Source organism: Macaca nemestrina, chromosome 1 (genome assembly GCF_043159975.1).
Source record: "Macaca nemestrina isolate mMacNem1 chromosome 1, mMacNem.hap1, whole genome shotgun sequence".
Classification (NCBI taxonomy): domain Eukaryota; kingdom Metazoa; phylum Chordata; class Mammalia; order Primates; family Cercopithecidae; genus Macaca; species Macaca nemestrina.
Window position 1 is genome coordinate 203,038,843 of NC_092125.1, and position 17,221 is coordinate 203,056,063.

Consider the following 17,221-nt stretch of genomic DNA (forward strand, 5'->3'; position numbering starts at 1 on the left):
GCCACCGCACCCGGCTAAATTTTTGTATTTTTAGTAGAGACGGGGTCTCACCGTGTTAGCCAGGAAGGTCTCGATCTCCTGACCTCGTGATCTGCCCGCCTTGGCCTCTCAAAGTGCTGGGATTACAGGCGTGAGCCATCACGCCCAGCCCCTTGTAGGCTCTTCAGTGGGAATGTGACACCCGATACAGCTCTGTGTCCTGGGAAGCATGCGCAAGTGATTTCTAGACCGGATCGACCCTTGCTTGCTTTGAGGACACAGCTAAATGACAAAAATTGCCCTCATGGAGCTCTCAACCTGGAGAGCCTCTGTCTACTGCAGTACATTTATCTAGTGTGTTTATGTATGCAGTTGCAGGTTTGGATTATTTTCTGGGGAATCTGATGAATAAACTGGTCCTTTACTGTTTATATGGAAATATTGATAATTAAGCAAAAGATTGCAGACACAGCTGAGGTATGTAGAATGCTCCCTGAGCTTACAGAAAAGCAAAGGGGCTTCCAGAGAAGAAGCACCTCTCAAGTTTTCTGGAATGCAGGACTTCTTGAAATGGATCAGCCCAGGAGGGAAGAACAGAAAGGAATACTTGAAGAAGTGACCCAGAGCATAGGTCGGAGAGCGTGAGGGATGAGGCTGGTGTGACGGGCATGCCTTGAGAGCACAGTGGGGAGAAACCTAATTTGTGGAGGAGCCACACAGTTTGGGCTCAGCTATCTGTGCTGTCCTTTGTTAGCCATTCAACCTTGGCTGAGTAACTTAACCACTCTGCCTTCATGTTTTCCATCAGTAAGATGGGGATAATCACACCAGCTCCTGATGTTCATCATTACTCTTCTTGTCATTGATTAGCTTTCTGTGATCCACTGTGACCTGGAGAGATGGGGTCAAGTGGTAAGCTCAGGATTCGTGGTGCCCAGAAATAACCCCCACTGCTCAGGAGTGCCTGGATGCCATGCATGGGGCCAGAGGGACCTGTGCACATGCTTGCCGGGAAGCACTGTGTAGCTGGTGGGTGGTGGGTAGTGTGTTTTCCCAGCTAGGATGCACTTTTTCCATGTGCTGTCTTGGGAGTGGCCCATGGCCACCCAGCCTCCAGGGCCCTCAGGCCCTGTAGTACCACTCAGGATAGGAGCTCCTCTCCTCATCTGATGGGTTGCCAAAGTGCTAGAAGTCAGGGGACTGGGCTGAACCAGTGAAAGGTATTGCTGTGGGGTGTGCATATGTGTGTGTGTGTGTGTGTGTGTGTGTGTGTGTGTGTGTGTGTGTGTGTGTGAGAGATGCGTGACATGCAAATGCATGTCCGGGAAGCCTGCCCCCAAGTCTCTTCTCAGGCCGTGTAACAGACTGTTTTTCCTCCCCAGATCCGGCCCCACATCGCAACTCTTCGTAAGTACACCTATGGCAAGCACATTCTGGCCAAGCTGGAGAAGTACTACATGAAGAACGGCGTTGACTTAGGGCCCATCTGTGGCCCCCCTAATGGTATCATCTGAGGCAGTGTCACCCGCTGTTCCCTTATTCCCGCTGACCTCACTGGCCCACTGGCAAATCCAACCAGCAACCAGAAATGTTCTAGTGTAGAGTCTGAGACGGGCAAGTGGTTGCTCCAGGATTACTCCCTCCTCCAAAAAAGGAATCAAATCCACAAGTGGAAAAGCCTTTGTAAATTTAATTTTATTACACATAACATGTACTATTTTTTTTAATTGACTAATTGCCCTGCTGTTTTACTGGTGTATAGGATACTTGTACATAGGTAACCAATGTACATGGGAGGCCACATATTTTGTTCACTGTTGTATCTATATTTCACATGTGGAAACTTTCAGGGTGGTTGGTTTAACAAAAAAAAAAAAAAAAAGCTTAAAAAAAAAAAAGAAAAGAAAAGGTTTTTAGCTCATTTGCCTGGCCGGCAAGTTTTGCAAATAGCTCTTCCCCACCTCCTCATTTTAGTAAAAAACAAACAAAAACAAAAAAACCTGAGAAGTTTGAATTGTAGTTAAATGACCCCAAACTGGCATTTAACACTGTTTATAAAAAATCTATATACATATATATATATATATAATGAAAAAGGTTTCAGAGTTGCTAAAGCTTCAGTTTGTGACATTAAGTTTATGAAATTCTAAAAAATGCCTTTTTTGGAGACTATATGATGCTGAAGAAGGCTGTTCGTGAGGAGGAGATGCGAGCACCCAGAACCGTCTTTTGAGGCTGGGCGGGTGTGATTGTTTACTGCCTACTGGATTTTTTTCTATTAACATTGAAAGGCAAAATCTGATTATTTAGCATGAGAAAAAAAAAATCCAACTCTGCTTTTGGTCTTGCTTCTATAAATATATAGTGTATACTTGGTGTAGACTTTGCATATATACAAATTTGTAGTATTTTCTTGTTTTGATGTCTAATCTGTATCTATAATGTACCCTAGTAGTCGAACATAATTTTGATTGTACAATTGTACATTTGTATACCTGTAATGTAAATGTGGAGAAGTTTGAATCAACATAAACACGTTTTTTGGTAAGAAAAGAGAATTAGCCAGCCCTGTGCATTCAGTGTATATTCTCACCTTTTATGGTCGTAGCATATAGTGTTGTATATTGTAAATTGTAATTTCAACCAGAAGTAAATTTTTTTCTTTTGAAGGAATAAATGTTCTTTATACAGCCTAGTTAATGTTTAAAAAGAAAAAAATAGCTTGGTTTTATTTGTCATCTAGTCTCAAGTATAGCGAGATTCTTTCTAAATGTTATTCAAGATTGAGTTCTCACTAGTGTTTTTTTAATCCTAAAAAAGTAATGTTTTGATTTTGTGACAGTCAAAAGGACGTGCAAAAGTCTAGCCCTGCCCGAGCTTTCCTTACAATCAGAGCCCCTCTCACCTTGTAAAGTGTGAATTGCCTTCCCTTTTGTACAGAAGATGAACTGTATTTTGCATTTTGTCTACTTGTAAGTGAATGTAACATACTGTCAATTTTCCTTGTTTGAATATAGAATTGTAACACTACACGGTGTACATTTCCAGAGCCTTGTGTATATTTCCAATGAACTTTTTTGCAAGCACACTTGTAACCATATGTGTATAATTAACAAACCTGTGTATGCTTATGCCTGGGCAACTATTTTTTGTAACTCTTGTGTAGATTGTCTCTAAACAATGTGTGATCTTTATTTTGAAAAATACAGAACTTTGGAATCTGGGTTTGTGCTTTGTTTTAACCTCTCCCCCCGCCCTACCCCCAGTGTAGTTCCCCAGGACAGCCCTTTCCTGCTCATGCTGCTTTCTGGTGGTTTTTTTGTTGTTTTGTGAGAGTTGGGGGAGGGGTATCAAACTGATGGCTCTTTGAGCCCAGTTTAAACTAAAGATGTTTGGTTCAGCCTGCCCAGTGCATTCAGAATCAAGATACTGCACATAAAAATCCAGATTTCCAACTCTGCATGTCAGAATATTCTCCTTGGGCCTCTCAGATGAGGTGTCTGGGTTACAGCACTGTCTGTCTGGGCCTCTCCCTGTTTTCTGTGTTTGGGCTGCTCCAGTTGCACCCTGCCAACCTGTTCCTACTGCTGAGGCCCACCAAGTGGTCCAATGTCCGAGCATGCTCATCTCTTCAGACTGGGAGCCTCTTTTAGCTTGTAACACAGGAGGCTTGAGTTCACCATTGTGCCTGTGGCCCAGGCCTGAGGATGCCATCTGCCCTTCTTCACCAACTTTGCTCCAGGGGCAGGTTTGGTAAGTGTTGGCAGTTACAGGCTGGGTCCAACCAGAGAGGCCAGGTGGAAGGCCACACCAGCTGGTGTCTGGAAGTGGAGCCTCAGGGTGGTTGAAGGAACTTAGGAACTTCACATAGGCCCCTCAAGGGTAAGGGCTAGTCACTAACAGGCCCTGGGAATAGAGGGAGAAGAAAAGGAAGCTGAGGGAATGCGGGTTTCCAGTCCAGCATGCGATTTTGCCTCAGCAGCTGTCGCTGGGGCCGCTACGGTAGCCCTCATGGGGCTTGCAGAGGTGGCACGCTGCAGGCATTGGGAACTGCAGTCCATGCTGCTCTGATACCATGACTCCAGTCACACTGACCTGGGCTCACGTGTGGGTCTTGCCACTCTGTGCACTTCGGCAAGTTAGTTCACCTCGTCTTTCATCAAATTCGTTGCTGGAAGTGGACCAGAGGTAACAGATCTATGTAAAGTGGCTCTCTTGTCATGTTATGGGAAGTTATGGCTATTCAGTGTCTAGCACACTGGTGCAATAAATGATGCCAGTTTTCCTGCACCGTTTTTGATGAACAAAACTTTGTTCATTAGTTTACATAATAATGTAAATTGTTGTGAACCGACTCTGCACCAAGTCACCCATGAGATGGTTTTTACATGTTCTCAACAACGGTTCTGGGAACCGACAGCCCTGCAAAGAATGTGGCTATCCCTGTCTCATAGATGTGGAAACAGGTCCTAGGATCTGATGGAAGTCTTTTGATAGACCAACTCTGATTTAATAAAGCTTGTGGCTTTCCCCTTAGTTCGTCATGCGAGGGGGTGGGCATGGGGGCAGATCCCCCCATCTGCAGGACTGAGTTTCATGGAGCGGGCTGGGCTCTGAGCCACACCCTCTTCTGACCACCATTACTCTCCTACCAAGTCCATCCCAAGGATTCTATGACCTGGGCTGTCATGCACTGGGTACTGGCATTCTTGGTCTCTCTTCCAGAGTTCCTCCAAAGTGTATTCTTCAGTTTATGTAATAACTGTTACCCTCTCACGGTGCTTTACAGTTTACAGAGTACTTTGTATTTGAGATACCATTGGTCATTGTGGAAAGCTTTAGGGAGTCAGGGAGGGGAGATGTTTCAGCCCTTTATACAGATGAGGAGTTTGAGACCTAAGCCCCGCAGTCAGTAGCCAAGTGAGGATTTTATCTGAGGGTTCCTGACTCCCAGCCCAGTGCTCTGTCCATGCCATCCTGCCCTTACCCGCCATCAGCCCCATGAATGGCCATCTTCTCTTTTTGAGGCTCAGAGGGATTGCAGAAGGGTGAGGCCCCAGGAAGTGAGGCATCCTTTTGAGGGAGGAAACCTGTGAATTTATGTAGTTACCCACTGTAGCCACGCGAGGGTGCTGCCACCTAAAGCAAGCATTACGGAGGCCTAAGGGGTCAAGGTCAGGGTTGGGATGGCTTTTCCCTGGCTTGAAGGGCTCAGCACTGTAGGAATCCCACCCAGAGACCAGAGGTCTGGCGTCTGCCCTGAAACTAAGCTTTCTCCCTTCTTCACTCCCTCTCCTCCTGCTCCCTCCAGCGTCCGCAATGCCTAGCACTAGGCCCTAACACGGGGTGTTAGGGTAGGGTGGGTGTGGGGTGGGAGGGTATGGTTACTGACCTGGCTCACGGACCTCAGCTTTGCTTTTGACTCTGTGATCTCGGGCAAATCACTGACTTCTCTGGACCGTGGTTTCTTCAGCCGTCACCTGGAGTGGTAGACCAGGCCTGTCACTCTCACAGGGCTAGTGTGAGGTCACACAGGAAGACAGGGCAGCAGCCCCCCTGCCTCTGTTAATGCAACCCTGGTGCCTCTTTCTGGGGGCACTTCCTGGCTTTTGCACAAAGCTTTCAAACAACCCACACCTCCGAGTCTATTTTAATGACTGAGCTTCAAATCCCAGCTCCGCCTGGCCCTATGTAACCTTTGTAAGTCATCTGCCTTCCTCTCTTTCCTCATCTGTCAAATGGGGTTAATAATACTTTTATTTCACAGGGTATACTGGAAGCCCTTGGCGCACACAGGACTGGGCACACAGTAAGCCATAAATAGGAGTTATTATTACCTCCAAATTTTCCCTGCTATGTTGGGGCCCTTGCTGTTTTCACTAGGGTGAAACTGGGTGTTTGACAGGAGCTGGACTAGGTCCAGTCCAGTATACTGACTTCCAGACTGGAATCCAGATTGGGATCTGGAGGTTGAAGTGGGTGTTTGACAGGAAATGAACAGGGTCCAGTTGGAGGCCTCAAGTAAGCACATATTTAGAAGGACAGGGCATTGTGGGTTCATCAGAATCCGGGGAGTCTGAAACTCCTCTGTTTGGAGCTCCAGCTAATTTTATGTTTAGAAACTGAAGATTCAGAACCTGTGCCATTCTAGTGAAATGGATGCGCCTCAGGAAGGTACTTACAATTACAGCGGCCACAATAGGGAAGTTTGACTCTAGATGAAATTATTCATCTATGGTTACATTAAAAAAAGACGATCCTGAGTACTTAAGAAACAATGAGATGCATTTTTCGATGGTACACAGAAGCTTCCCAAAGACAGAATGACTTAAAAAAAAAAAAAAAAAGCCTCTCTAAAGAAATCTTTACAGCACACTTAAAAAAATTATTTTGAGGTTGGCTTAGTGGCTCAGGCCTGTAATCCCAGCACTTTGGAAAGCTGAGGCAGGCGGATCACCTGAGGTCAGGCGTTCAAGACCAGCCTGACCAACACGGCGAAACCTCATCTCTACTAAAAAAAAATACAAAAATTAGCTGGGTGTGGTGGTGGGCGTTTGTAATCCCAGCTACTCAGGAGGCTGAGGCGTGAGAATTGCTTGAACCCGGGAGGCAGAGGCTGCAGTGAGCCGAGACTGTGCCACTGCACTCCAGCCTGGGCGACAGAGCAAGACTCTGTCTCAAAAAATGAAAAAAAAAAAAAAATTAAATCTGCAAGGCTGTTTGATCTCTTGTCTTTTTGCATCTGAATATTTGAATATTCTGAACACCATCTTCCTTTAAAAGATCTTCAAATGAGCCAGGAGTATCTGCAACAACTAAATGCAAATCTTGGTCTTGCACACAACTTGGCTATTATAAAAGCAACCGCCTGAGACTAATTGGAAAAAAATGGATTTCTCTCCTGTCACTCACCTAAAACTTAGTCCACAGTCTCAGTAAGATTGACTCCCAATACTAAGTAAATATGCTCCAAGACTCCTTTTTGGTGAAAACATAACAGCCTTTCTGCCTTAGAAATGTTTAAATCTTTAAAATGCAAACTTCAAAGAATGACTCATCAGAATAAAAAAAAAGAACTTTTTAGAAAAGTGGCAAATGAAAGAATCCTGAATGTCTTTTCCAAAAATATTAATGAAAGCCTTTAGCCATCTGACCAGGTAACTTTAACTGTCAAGAACACAATTTGGATCCAGCTAGGGAGTTTTATATTATTGTGACTGACGTGTGGCTCAAATTTCAGAACAGAAGCCATGAATCTCTATTTGTGTCTTTATGTATGTCTGTGTTATTCATTTTGTAATTAATTTATTTATGTTTTTGAGACTGAGTCTCTCTCTGTCGCCCAGGCTGGAGTGCAGTGGCACGATCTCAGCTCACTGCAACCCCCGCCTGCCTCCTGGGTTCAAGCGATTTTCCTGCTTCAGCCTCCTGAGTAGCTGGGATTACAGGCATGTGCCACCACCACGCCCGGCTAATTTTTGTATTTTTAGTAGAAACAGGGTTTCTATGTTGGCCAGGCTGGTCTCAAATTCCTGACCTCAAATGATCCACCTGCTTCAGCCTCCCAAATTTCTGGGATTACAGGTGTGAGCCACTGCACCTGGCCTATGTATGTCTACGTTATTTAAATGTAATACTGTTCTATCTCCAGATGGTATTATTAGAAATTATATATATATATATATACACACAAAAATTAGCTGGGCGTGATGGTGCATGCCTGTAATCCCAGCTACATGGAAGGCTGAGGCAGGAGAATTGCTGGAACCTGGGAGGCAGAAGGCTGCAGTGAGCTGAGATCTCACCACTGCACTCTTTTTTTTTATATATATATATTAGACAGACTCTCATTCTGTCACCCAGGCTGAATGCAGTGGCACAAATCTTGGCTCACTGCAACCGCCATCTCCCAGGCTCAAGCAATTCTTGTGCCTCAGCCTCCTGAGTAGCTGGGATTACAGACATGTGCCACCATACCCAGATAATTTTTTATTCCTAGTAGAGACAGGGTTTCTCTATGTTGTTTGTTTTTGTTTTTGAGATGGAATCTCTCTCTGTTGCCCAGTGCTGGAGTGCAGTGGTGAGATCTCAGCTCACTGCAGCCTTCTGCCTCCCAGGTTCCAGCAATTCTCCTGCCTCAGCCTTCCGTGTAGCTGGGATTACAGGCATGTACCATCATGCCCAGCTAATTTTTGTATTTTTAGTAGAGATGGGGTTTTACCATGTTGAACAGGCTGGTCTCAAACTTCTGACCTCAGGTGATCCGCCCACTTCAGCCTCCCAAAGTGCTAGGATTACAGGTGTGAACCACTGCAGCTAGCCAGAAATAATTTATAATTATCTTTTTCCCTACTAAAAGAAAATATTAAAAGAGCTCTTAATACTTAATTGACCTAGAGAAAAATAAGTGTTGACATAAATCATTTTCTCAGAAAAGAAAGCAACTAATTAAAATGCTTTTTAAGTTTACGTGACTTGAATAATATTTAATAAGAATATTAAGCTAGGCATGGTGGCTCACACCTGTAATCCCAGCACTTTGGGAGGCTGAGGTGGGTGGATCGCTTGAGCCCAGGAGTTCAAGGCAAGCCTGGGCAACATAGGGAAACTTTGTCTGTACAAAAAACACAAAAATTAGCTAGGCAAGCCTGTAGTTCTAGCACTCGAGAGACTGAGGTGGGAGGATGGCTTGAGCCCGGGAGGTGGAGACTGCAGTGAGCTGTAATTCCACCTACTGTGGTCAAGGCTGGGCAACAGAGGGAGATCCTGTCTCAAAAAAAAAAAAAAAAAAAAAAAAAGAATATTGGTGATTTAGCAAAAATGGACATTCTTAATGCATATTCATATTCTACTTAGCTTTACTAGTTAAACTCATGTTATCTCCGTTACAAAATTTGTTAACAAGGTAAGTAACCTGAGGTGACAAGTAGGTTTTTAAATGTTACAAGATGTCTGCTTGAAAAGTTTCCGAAATCTTTGTGAAAACTTGAAACTTTAAAATTATATTAAGTAGGCCAGGTGCGGTTTGGCTCATGCCTGTAATTCCAGAACTTTGGGAGGCTGAGGTGTGCGGATTACCTGAGGTCAGGAGTTAGAGACCAGCCTGGTCAACATGGCGAAACCCCATCTCTACCAAAAAATATAAAAATTAGCTGGGTGTGGTGGCAGGCGTCTGTAATCCCAGCTACTTGGGAGGCTGAGGCACGAGAATCACTTGAACCTGGGAGGCGGAGGTTGCAGTGCGTCGAGATCTTGCCACTGCACTCCAGCCTGGGTAAGAGAGTAAGACTGTCTCAAATAAATAACATTATATTAAGTTAAATTAAATGATAGATATTTATTTTTATTTTTATTATTATTAATTTTTTTGAGACGGAGTCTCGCTCTGTCGCACAGGCTGGAGTGCAGTGGCTGGATCTCAGCTCACTGCAAGCTCCGCCTCCCAGGTTCACACCATCCTCCTGCCTCAGTCTCCCCAGTAGCTGGGACTACAGGCACCCACCACCTCGCCCAGCTAGTTTATTGTATTTTTTTTAGTAGAGAGGGGTTTCACTGTGTTAGCCAGGATGGTCTCGATCTCCTGACCTCGTGATCTGCCTGTCTCGGCCTCCCAAAGTGCTGGGATTACAGGCTTGAGCCACCGCACCTGGCCGATAGATATTTATTAAATATCTACATTATGTCCAAATAAAATAAACTACTAAAACATTAATTCCTGAGCATAAATTTAAGCTTATGTATTTTTGGTTTCTTATTAAAGACTAAAGAGAGTTGGGTTCACTGGTAGGCATAGCACATGCTCCAAGAAAACACATGCTATTGCCAGGCGTAGTGGCTCACGCCTGTAATCCCAGCACTTTGGGAGGCCGAGGCCGGCGGATCACGAGGTTAGTAGATCAAGATCGTCCTGGCTAACACAGTGAAACCCCATCTCTACTAAAAATACAAAAAATTATCCGGCGCCGGTGGCGGTTGCCTGTAGTTCCAGCTACTCGAGAAGCTGAGGCAGGAGAATCGCTTGAACCTGGGAGATGGAGGTTGCAGTGAGCTGAGACGGAGCCATTGCACTCCAGCGTGGGCGACAGACAGAGCGAGACTCTGTTGAAAAACACAAAAACAAAAACGAAAAACTATGAAATCATGTTTCCTAATTTTCATGAAAAATTAATGGCTGAGTGCAGTGGCTTGTGCCTGTAATCCCAGCAATTTAAGAGGCTAAGGCAGGAGGATCACTGGAAGCCAGGAGTTCAAGGTCAATTTGGGCAAGAAAGCAAGTCCCCATCTCTATAAATTCTTTTTTTTTTTTTTTAAATTAGCCCAGCGCAGGTCGGGCACGGTGGCTCACGCCTGTAATCCCAGCACTTTGGGAGGCCAAGGCAGGTGGATCATGAGGTCAGGAGATTGAGACCATCCTGGCTAACACGGTGAAACCCCGTCTCCACTAAAAATAGCTGGCGCCTGTAGTCCCAGCTACTCGGGAGGCTGAGGCAAGAGAATGGCGTGAACCTGGGAGGAGGAGCTTGCAGTGATCCAAGATCACGCCACTGCACTCCAGCCTGGGCAACAGAGCAAGACTCTGTCTCAAAAAATAAAAAATAAATAAAAATAAAAATAAAAAATAAAAATAAAATAAAAAATTAGCCCAGCGCTGTGGTGTGTGCCTGTAGTCTCAGCTCCTCAGGAGGCTGAAGTGGGAGGACTGCTTGAGTCCAGGAGTTCGAGACCAGCCTGGGCAACATAGGGAAAATTTATCTCTACAAAAAAAATCTTTTTTTTAATCAGCTGGGTGTGGTGGTACATTCCTGTGGTCCCAGCTACTCAGGAGGCTGAAGGAGGAGGATTGCTTGAGCCTGGGAGGTGAGTCAAGGCGCAGTGAGCTGTGGTTGTCCTACTGCACACTCCAGCCTGGGTGACCAAGCGAGACCTAGTCTCCAAAAAAAGAAGGTAAAATTAAGGTTACTAAGGGCTAAGAATTTTAATTAATATATGCTCTTCAAACTACTAGAAATAATAAGGATAAAAGAAAACAGGTGTATATAAAAGTGTACAAATAAAGTAGGTGTATATTTAATAGAAAAAGTATACAAGGTATGTATTTTCATTAAGGTCAAAAAGAATAATTTTGTCTTAGAGCAAGATGACTGATTGTTCCGGAATAAAAAAGAAGAAAAAGACTAAGACAAAAATTGAACAGATACAGAAAATTGTGGAAGGTGTGTGAAAAAGAAACTTTTTGTGTGGTTAAACTACTAAGGTGAGCGAGGTTTTGTATCTAATGGCTCAATAACGTGCTGAGGTCATTAGAATTCTGTTTTCTCTCTGTTAAAAGGACAACATGTTCTTGGAGTGTTGATTTGCTCTTGATTATGAACTTTTTCTTTCTTTACCTTTTAAGTAATTGCCCAAGAAAACAAAGATTGTGTTGTATTGAGATAATTTTTTTTTTTTTTTTTGAGACAGAGTTTCACTCCGTCACCCAGGCTTGGCTCACTACAACCTCCACCTCCTGGGTTCAAGCGATTCTCCTGCCTCAGCCTCCCAAGTAGCTGGGATTATAGGCGCGCACACCACACACACAGACGGGGTTTCACCATCTTGGCCAGGCTAGTCTCGAACTCCTGGCCTCAAGTGATCTGCCCACCTTGGCCTCCCAAAGTGCTGGGATTACAGGCATGGGCCACTGCGCCCAGTCTGATGTTGTTGTTGTTTTTATTGTCTTCCCTGCAGTCCAAATTGTGTTGTTTTTCAGTAGGTCTTCAATTATTTGAGAAAAATTAGTCTTCAGTATTTAAAAAAAAGCCATTTTAACTATGTAACTTTCTGTATTTGCCTTTAAAATCTTTTATCACTTTGGTATTGTTTCACAGTGACTTGTGATGCTATTTAATCAAGTGTTTTAAACATTTTGACATGTTTGACAGCTTCTCAAAATTAATTCTAAATTAAGTGTTTTCCACCTCAAATTAACTTTGGGAGTTTCCAGAAGTGTCCCTGGAATATTTCAAAATAATTTATTTTCTCTCCTTGTAAAATGAAAAGTGTTAAACTAATTAGGCTTATTTGATACGTTAATTGCATGGAAGATGTTGTCAAATAATAAGTGATACTAATCCTTCTTTAAGTTATATGTGTTATTGATGTGCGTATCCCAGGAAATGTATAGAATTCCTAGAAATCTGATATATCCTGGTATATTGTTATCAGTCATAAATCTAATTATTATCTTAAGATGCTATATTTCCTTCCTGAAAGCATTTGAATGCCACTATGATACAAAAGTACAAGAGATTCATTAGAAAAGATTGCCAATACAGCTTTCTGATAAGATCATACTATGGAACTGCATAAAAATTTTCAAAACTGTAATGGGAAACTGATGGGTTCATAAAACTGCTAATCCAATATCAAGGAAAACAAAAATTAATTATGTGAGACTAACTGATGAAAACAATTTTAACTTTTAAGAGTTTTTCTTTGAAGCATTACTGGTTCTAAGAAGTGTTTTATTTTCTAAATTTAAGAAGCCTTTTTTTCTCTTCCCTTAAGCTGTCTACAACTAATAGCAATTTGATAAAATATATCTTTGTAGGCTGGGAGCAGTGGCTCACGCCTGTAATCCCAGCACTTTGGGAGACTGAGGCGGGCGGATCACGAGGTCAGGAAATCGAGACCATCCTGGCTAACACAGTGAAACCCCGTCTCTACTAAAAATACAAAAAAAAGAAAAAAAAATTAGCCAGGCGTGGTGGTAGGCACCCACCTACTCGGGAGGCTACTCGGGAGGCTGAGGCAGAAGAATGGCGTGAACCCGGGAGGTGGAGCTTGCAGTGAGCCGAGATTGCACCACTGCACTCCAGCCTGGGCGACAGAGTGAGACTCCGTCTCAAAAAAAAAAAAAAAAAAGTATATATATATGTGTGTGTGTGTGTGTGTGTGTGTGTGTGTGTGTGTGTGTGTGTGTGTGTATTTTGTTTACAAAGATACATATATATCTTTGTAAACAAAAATGAAACATTTATCTTTCTCTCCCTACCTGATTACTTCAGAATTTGGAAACTCTTATTCAATATTTTTATTTGCAATATGAGTATTAGCATAGGTTCAATAACAATCGGTTCTCAGAACATAATTGGGCAAGTTCTTAGTTTGGCTTCTTCAGGAAGTTTTAAAAGACTTATTCTGGCCGGGCGCGGTGGCTCAAGCCTGTAGTCCCAGCACTTTGGGAGGCCGAGACGGGCGGATCACGAGGTCAGGAGATCGAGACCATCCTGGCTAACACGGTGAAACCCCGTCTCTACTAAAAAATACAAAAAACTAGCTGGGCGAGGCGGCGGGCGCCTGTAGTCCCAGCTACTCGGGAGGCTGAGGCAGGAGAATGGCGTAAACCCGGGAGGCGGAGCTTGCAGTGAGCTGAGATCCGGCCACTGCACTCCAGCCCGGGCGACAGAGCGAGACTCCGTCTCAAAAAAAAAAAAAAATAAAATAAAAATAAAATAAAAATAAAAGACTTATTCTGAGATTTCTCATTATCAGACAGTTTTTCAAAACTAAGGTTGATTGATACAAAGTCACAGAAGCCCCTTGGATATTACCAGAGCGCTGATTAAAGTGTCATATTTTAAAATATACAGAGAAATTATGTTATATTTCTGTAAACAATCAGGTCAAATGTAATGGAAATTAGACTTATTTTGAAAAAAAAACTATGATTATTTTTGGTAAAAACAGGAGTGATGATAAAAAAAAGAATTGTATTTCAGTTAAAAACTATAGTGCACCCATTATCAAATTCTAATTCTGTTCATTTTCTTTGAAGTTTTGTTATCTATCTGTAAACTGAATTACATTCTGAAACTTTCCAGTTTCACTAAAAACTAAAACTACTCCTTTCCTAAGCCCTATAAGCTGAAACTCAATGACTTTAAGTTTTAGAACTATCACTACAAAAAATCATGTACAGGTAACTTTCATGCCTGCTACTATATGAGTCATGTGGAGAGCTTACTGGAACACCGCCTGATGCCATAGCCAGAAACAGTCAATGCCATCTTCATACCATTGTCTAAACATGCTTCCAACTCACATCTAGACCTCTTAGTTAACTGCCCTTCAGACTCAAAAACTAAAATCATAATTTGCTCCAGATGTTAACCTTTGTTTTTCTTTCGTTTTCATAGAACAAAACCTTGAATTCCCTTCAAGGGATACAATCTGAAATGAACAATTTGCCTCAAGAGTACTCCAAAATAGTTCTTGATACCTTCACAGCTTAATAAGGAGGAACTTGTGCTTTTATTGATTAAGAAATGTTTGGGCCGGGTGCGGTGGCACACGCCTGAAATTCCAGTACTTTGGGAGACTGAGGCAGGCGGATCACCTGAGATCAGGAGTTTGAGACCAGCCTGGCCAACATGGTGAAACCCCGTCGCTACTAAAAATCACAAAAGTTAGCCGGGCGTGGTGGTGCGCGTCTGTAATCCCAGCTACTTGGGAGGCTGAAGCAGGAGAATCACTTGAACCTGGGAGGTGGAGGTTGCAGTGAGCCGAGATCATGCCACTGCACTCCAGCCTGGGCAACAGAGTGAGACTATCTAAAAAAAAAATTGTTTTTTTGTTAATAAGAAATTGTTGCCCAAAATTTAAAGGCTCTTTTTTTGAGACAGGGTCTTACCCTGTCACCCAGACTGGAATGCATGCAGTGGTGCGATTATGGCTCACTGCAGCCTGGAACACCGGAGCTCAAGCAATCCTTCTGCCTCAGCCTGCTGAGTAACTGGGACCACAGGTGTGAGCCACCACACCTGGCTAACAAAGGCTCTTAAGAAACAAATATAAGTCTTAGCAGATAAGTGCTACTTCCTTCATCGATATGGTTTAGTTGGTGAAATCTTGGCTCCTGGGAATCTTTGATCCAGGGCATTTTTCAGTCTTTGGCTATTATTTTCCTTACAGTTACTGTATTCACCCGCTTTGTGCATTGTATCCTTTCAAGGATTTTCAATGACACCGTTTCACCCTATAATCCCAGCACTTTGGGAGACCAAGACAGGAGGAGCGCTTGAAGCCAGGAGTTCTCGACCAGCCTGGGCAACAAAGCAAGACCTTGTTTTAATTTTAATTTAAAAATTAATTTAAAAATTAGTTAAAAATTTAAAAAATTAAAACTAAAAAAATTAATTAAAAATTAATTTTAAAAAATCTATTTTAATTAGCCCAGTACAGTGGCATGTGCCTGTAGTCCCACCTACTAAGGAGGCTGAGGTGGGAGGATCGCTTGAGCCAAGGAATTCGAGGCTGCAGTGAACTATGATGGTGCCACAGCACTCCAGCCTGGGTGACCGAGCAAGACCCTGTCTCTAAAAAATGCATAAATAAATGCTTTCCAGCAGCCACTTGCATATCGAATGATTGCCATCAGGATTTAACAACCTGGAGAACTCAGCAAGCCCACACTTGAGCCTACAGTGACTATGCAATTTTGGATACCAATGACCACAAGACCACACGTCCTAACGGAGCTGTTGATGATAGCATTAACAAGACTCTGTTCCAGTGACTATGTTAACAGTGGTAACTGAGAATAATGCCGTACTCTGGTCATACTCTCAGCTTGCTTTTGAAACTGCCCCTATAAACTTTATAAATTAATCAGGGAAGAAGAGAGGGGGAAAAAATGAAAATAAACCGAGCTTGTAGCACGTTCAGCCTTCACCATGAGGTCAGCTCACTCCCTGACCTGCCTCCTCACAGCTGTTTTTTGCAGCCTGTTGACCCAGAATCACGAGACCCTGTTACAGGACAATAGTTCCCCTTAGCTGTTCTACAGATAACAACTTGAACATTAGGAAGCCTTGAGTTCTCTCTTTGAGCTATTCCTTCACGTCCTGCATACTAAGGAAACTGCTGACTCAGCTGGTTTGAAGGACCTGACTAGTTTGAAGAGCTGACTCACCAAAAAATGCAGTTTCCATGTCCTGATGATTTCATCCCCCTTACCCAAAACCATCAATGACCCAAATTTCTTAGTCCCTCACCCTCAACAATCCCCTTAGAAATCCTAGCCCAGAACTCCTCGGAGGGATGGATTTGAGGATCTCCTCACTGGGCACCCTGCCATCAGTAAACTCTTTCTGCTTCTGCACACCCTGCTGTCTCCATGTCATGGGGTCTGTTACTGTGCAGTGGGCACAGGAACCATAGTACTGTAATACTTTATTTATTTTTCAAGATGAAGTTCTGCTGAGGCCGGGCGTGGTGGCTCCCACCTGTAATCTCAGCACTTTGGGAGGCCGAGGCGGGTGGATCACCTGAAGTCAGGAGTTCGAGACCAGCCTGACCAAGACGGTGAAACCCCCATCTCTACTAAAAATACAAAAATTAGCCTGGCACAGTGGTGGGCACCTGTAATCCCAGCTACTCCGGAGGCTGAGGCAGGAGAATTGCTTGAACCCGGGAGGTGGAGGTTGTGGTGAGCTGAGATGGCACCACTGCACTCTAGCCTGGGTGACAGAGTGAGACTCTGTCTCAAAAAAAAAAAAAAAGAAAAAAAAGAAAAAGAAAAGATAGAGTCTCCTCTGTTGCCCAGGCTGGAGTGCAATGGTGTGATCTCGGCTCACTGTAACCTCTGCCTCCCAGGTTAAAGTGATTCTCCTGTCTCAGCTTTCTGAGTAGGATTACAGGTGTGCACCACCACACCCGGCTAATTTTTGTATTTTTAGTAGAGACAAGGTTTCGTCATGTTGACCAGGCTGGTCTGGAACTCCTGACCTCAAATGATCCACTCGCCTCAGCCTCCCGAAGTGTTGGGATTACAGGTGTGAGCCACTGTGCCCAGCACTATAACACTTTAACTTGTTAAATTAAAATGGAGACCAGGCCTGAAGAATACCAGGGTAGACAAAACCAGTTACGCCTCATACATGACCTCAACCTTGCTTGATTTGCAAACATAAGCAAAACTTGAGCTATTTCTTGTAAATGCCTCTAGTCAAGAAAACAGAACTTCAGCTCAACCAATCAGAAGTAGTCCAGAAATTTTTATGTAACTGGGGACTTTCTAATGGCATAGACCAAATAAACAACTACATAATTGCAACCAATCAAATAATTTATTTTACTTCTGCGTTTATCCCTTAAATACTTGTCTCTGACGATTTGTCACTGGAACATTAAACCTCTTCTGGTTTGGTGTTTCCCAATTCATGTATTGCTTTTCACTCAAAGAAGTACTTTAAACTGATCT

At 43.3% G+C, this 17,221-nt stretch overlaps 1 protein-coding gene and 2 long non-coding RNA genes across 28 annotated transcripts in view; 2 read left to right on the top strand and 1 right to left on the bottom strand.

Annotated features, from left to right (window-relative positions):
- LOC105494601 (pumilio RNA binding family member 1) overlaps positions 1 to 3,202 on the top strand; it is a 136,820-nt gene extending 133,618 nt beyond the window's left edge. For all 25 annotated transcript variants that reach the window (XM_024796819.2, XM_024796820.2, XM_024796808.2 and 22 more), the window contains one exon: positions 1,362 to 3,202. In XM_024796819.2, the coding sequence (XP_024652587.1) occupies positions 1,362 to 1,493 (132 nt within the window). In that variant the 3' untranslated portion in view covers positions 1,494 to 3,202. The remainder of the gene's footprint in view (positions 1 to 1,361) is intronic.
- A 550-nt stretch (positions 3,203 to 3,752) lies between these two features.
- LOC105494602 (uncharacterized) lies at positions 3,753 to 5,478 on the bottom strand. Of its 2 annotated transcripts, XR_011623820.1 has the most exons (4): positions 5,372 to 5,478; positions 4,967 to 5,069; positions 4,075 to 4,150; positions 3,753 to 3,885 (listed from the first exon to the last, which is right to left on the bottom strand). It is a non-coding gene; the product is annotated as an uncharacterized lncRNA (long non-coding RNA). The 2 variants fall into 2 exon arrangements; XR_011623821.1 differs by lacking the exon at positions 4,075 to 4,150 and having other exon boundaries at positions 3,761 to 3,885.
- A 97-nt stretch (positions 5,479 to 5,575) lies between these two features.
- On the top strand, positions 5,576 to 11,372 carry LOC139356878 (uncharacterized). The gene is made up of 3 exons (XR_011609367.1): positions 5,576 to 5,679; positions 10,762 to 10,923; positions 11,111 to 11,372. It is a non-coding gene; the product is annotated as an uncharacterized lncRNA (long non-coding RNA).
- The last annotated feature ends 5,849 nt before the right edge of the window (positions 11,373 to 17,221 follow it).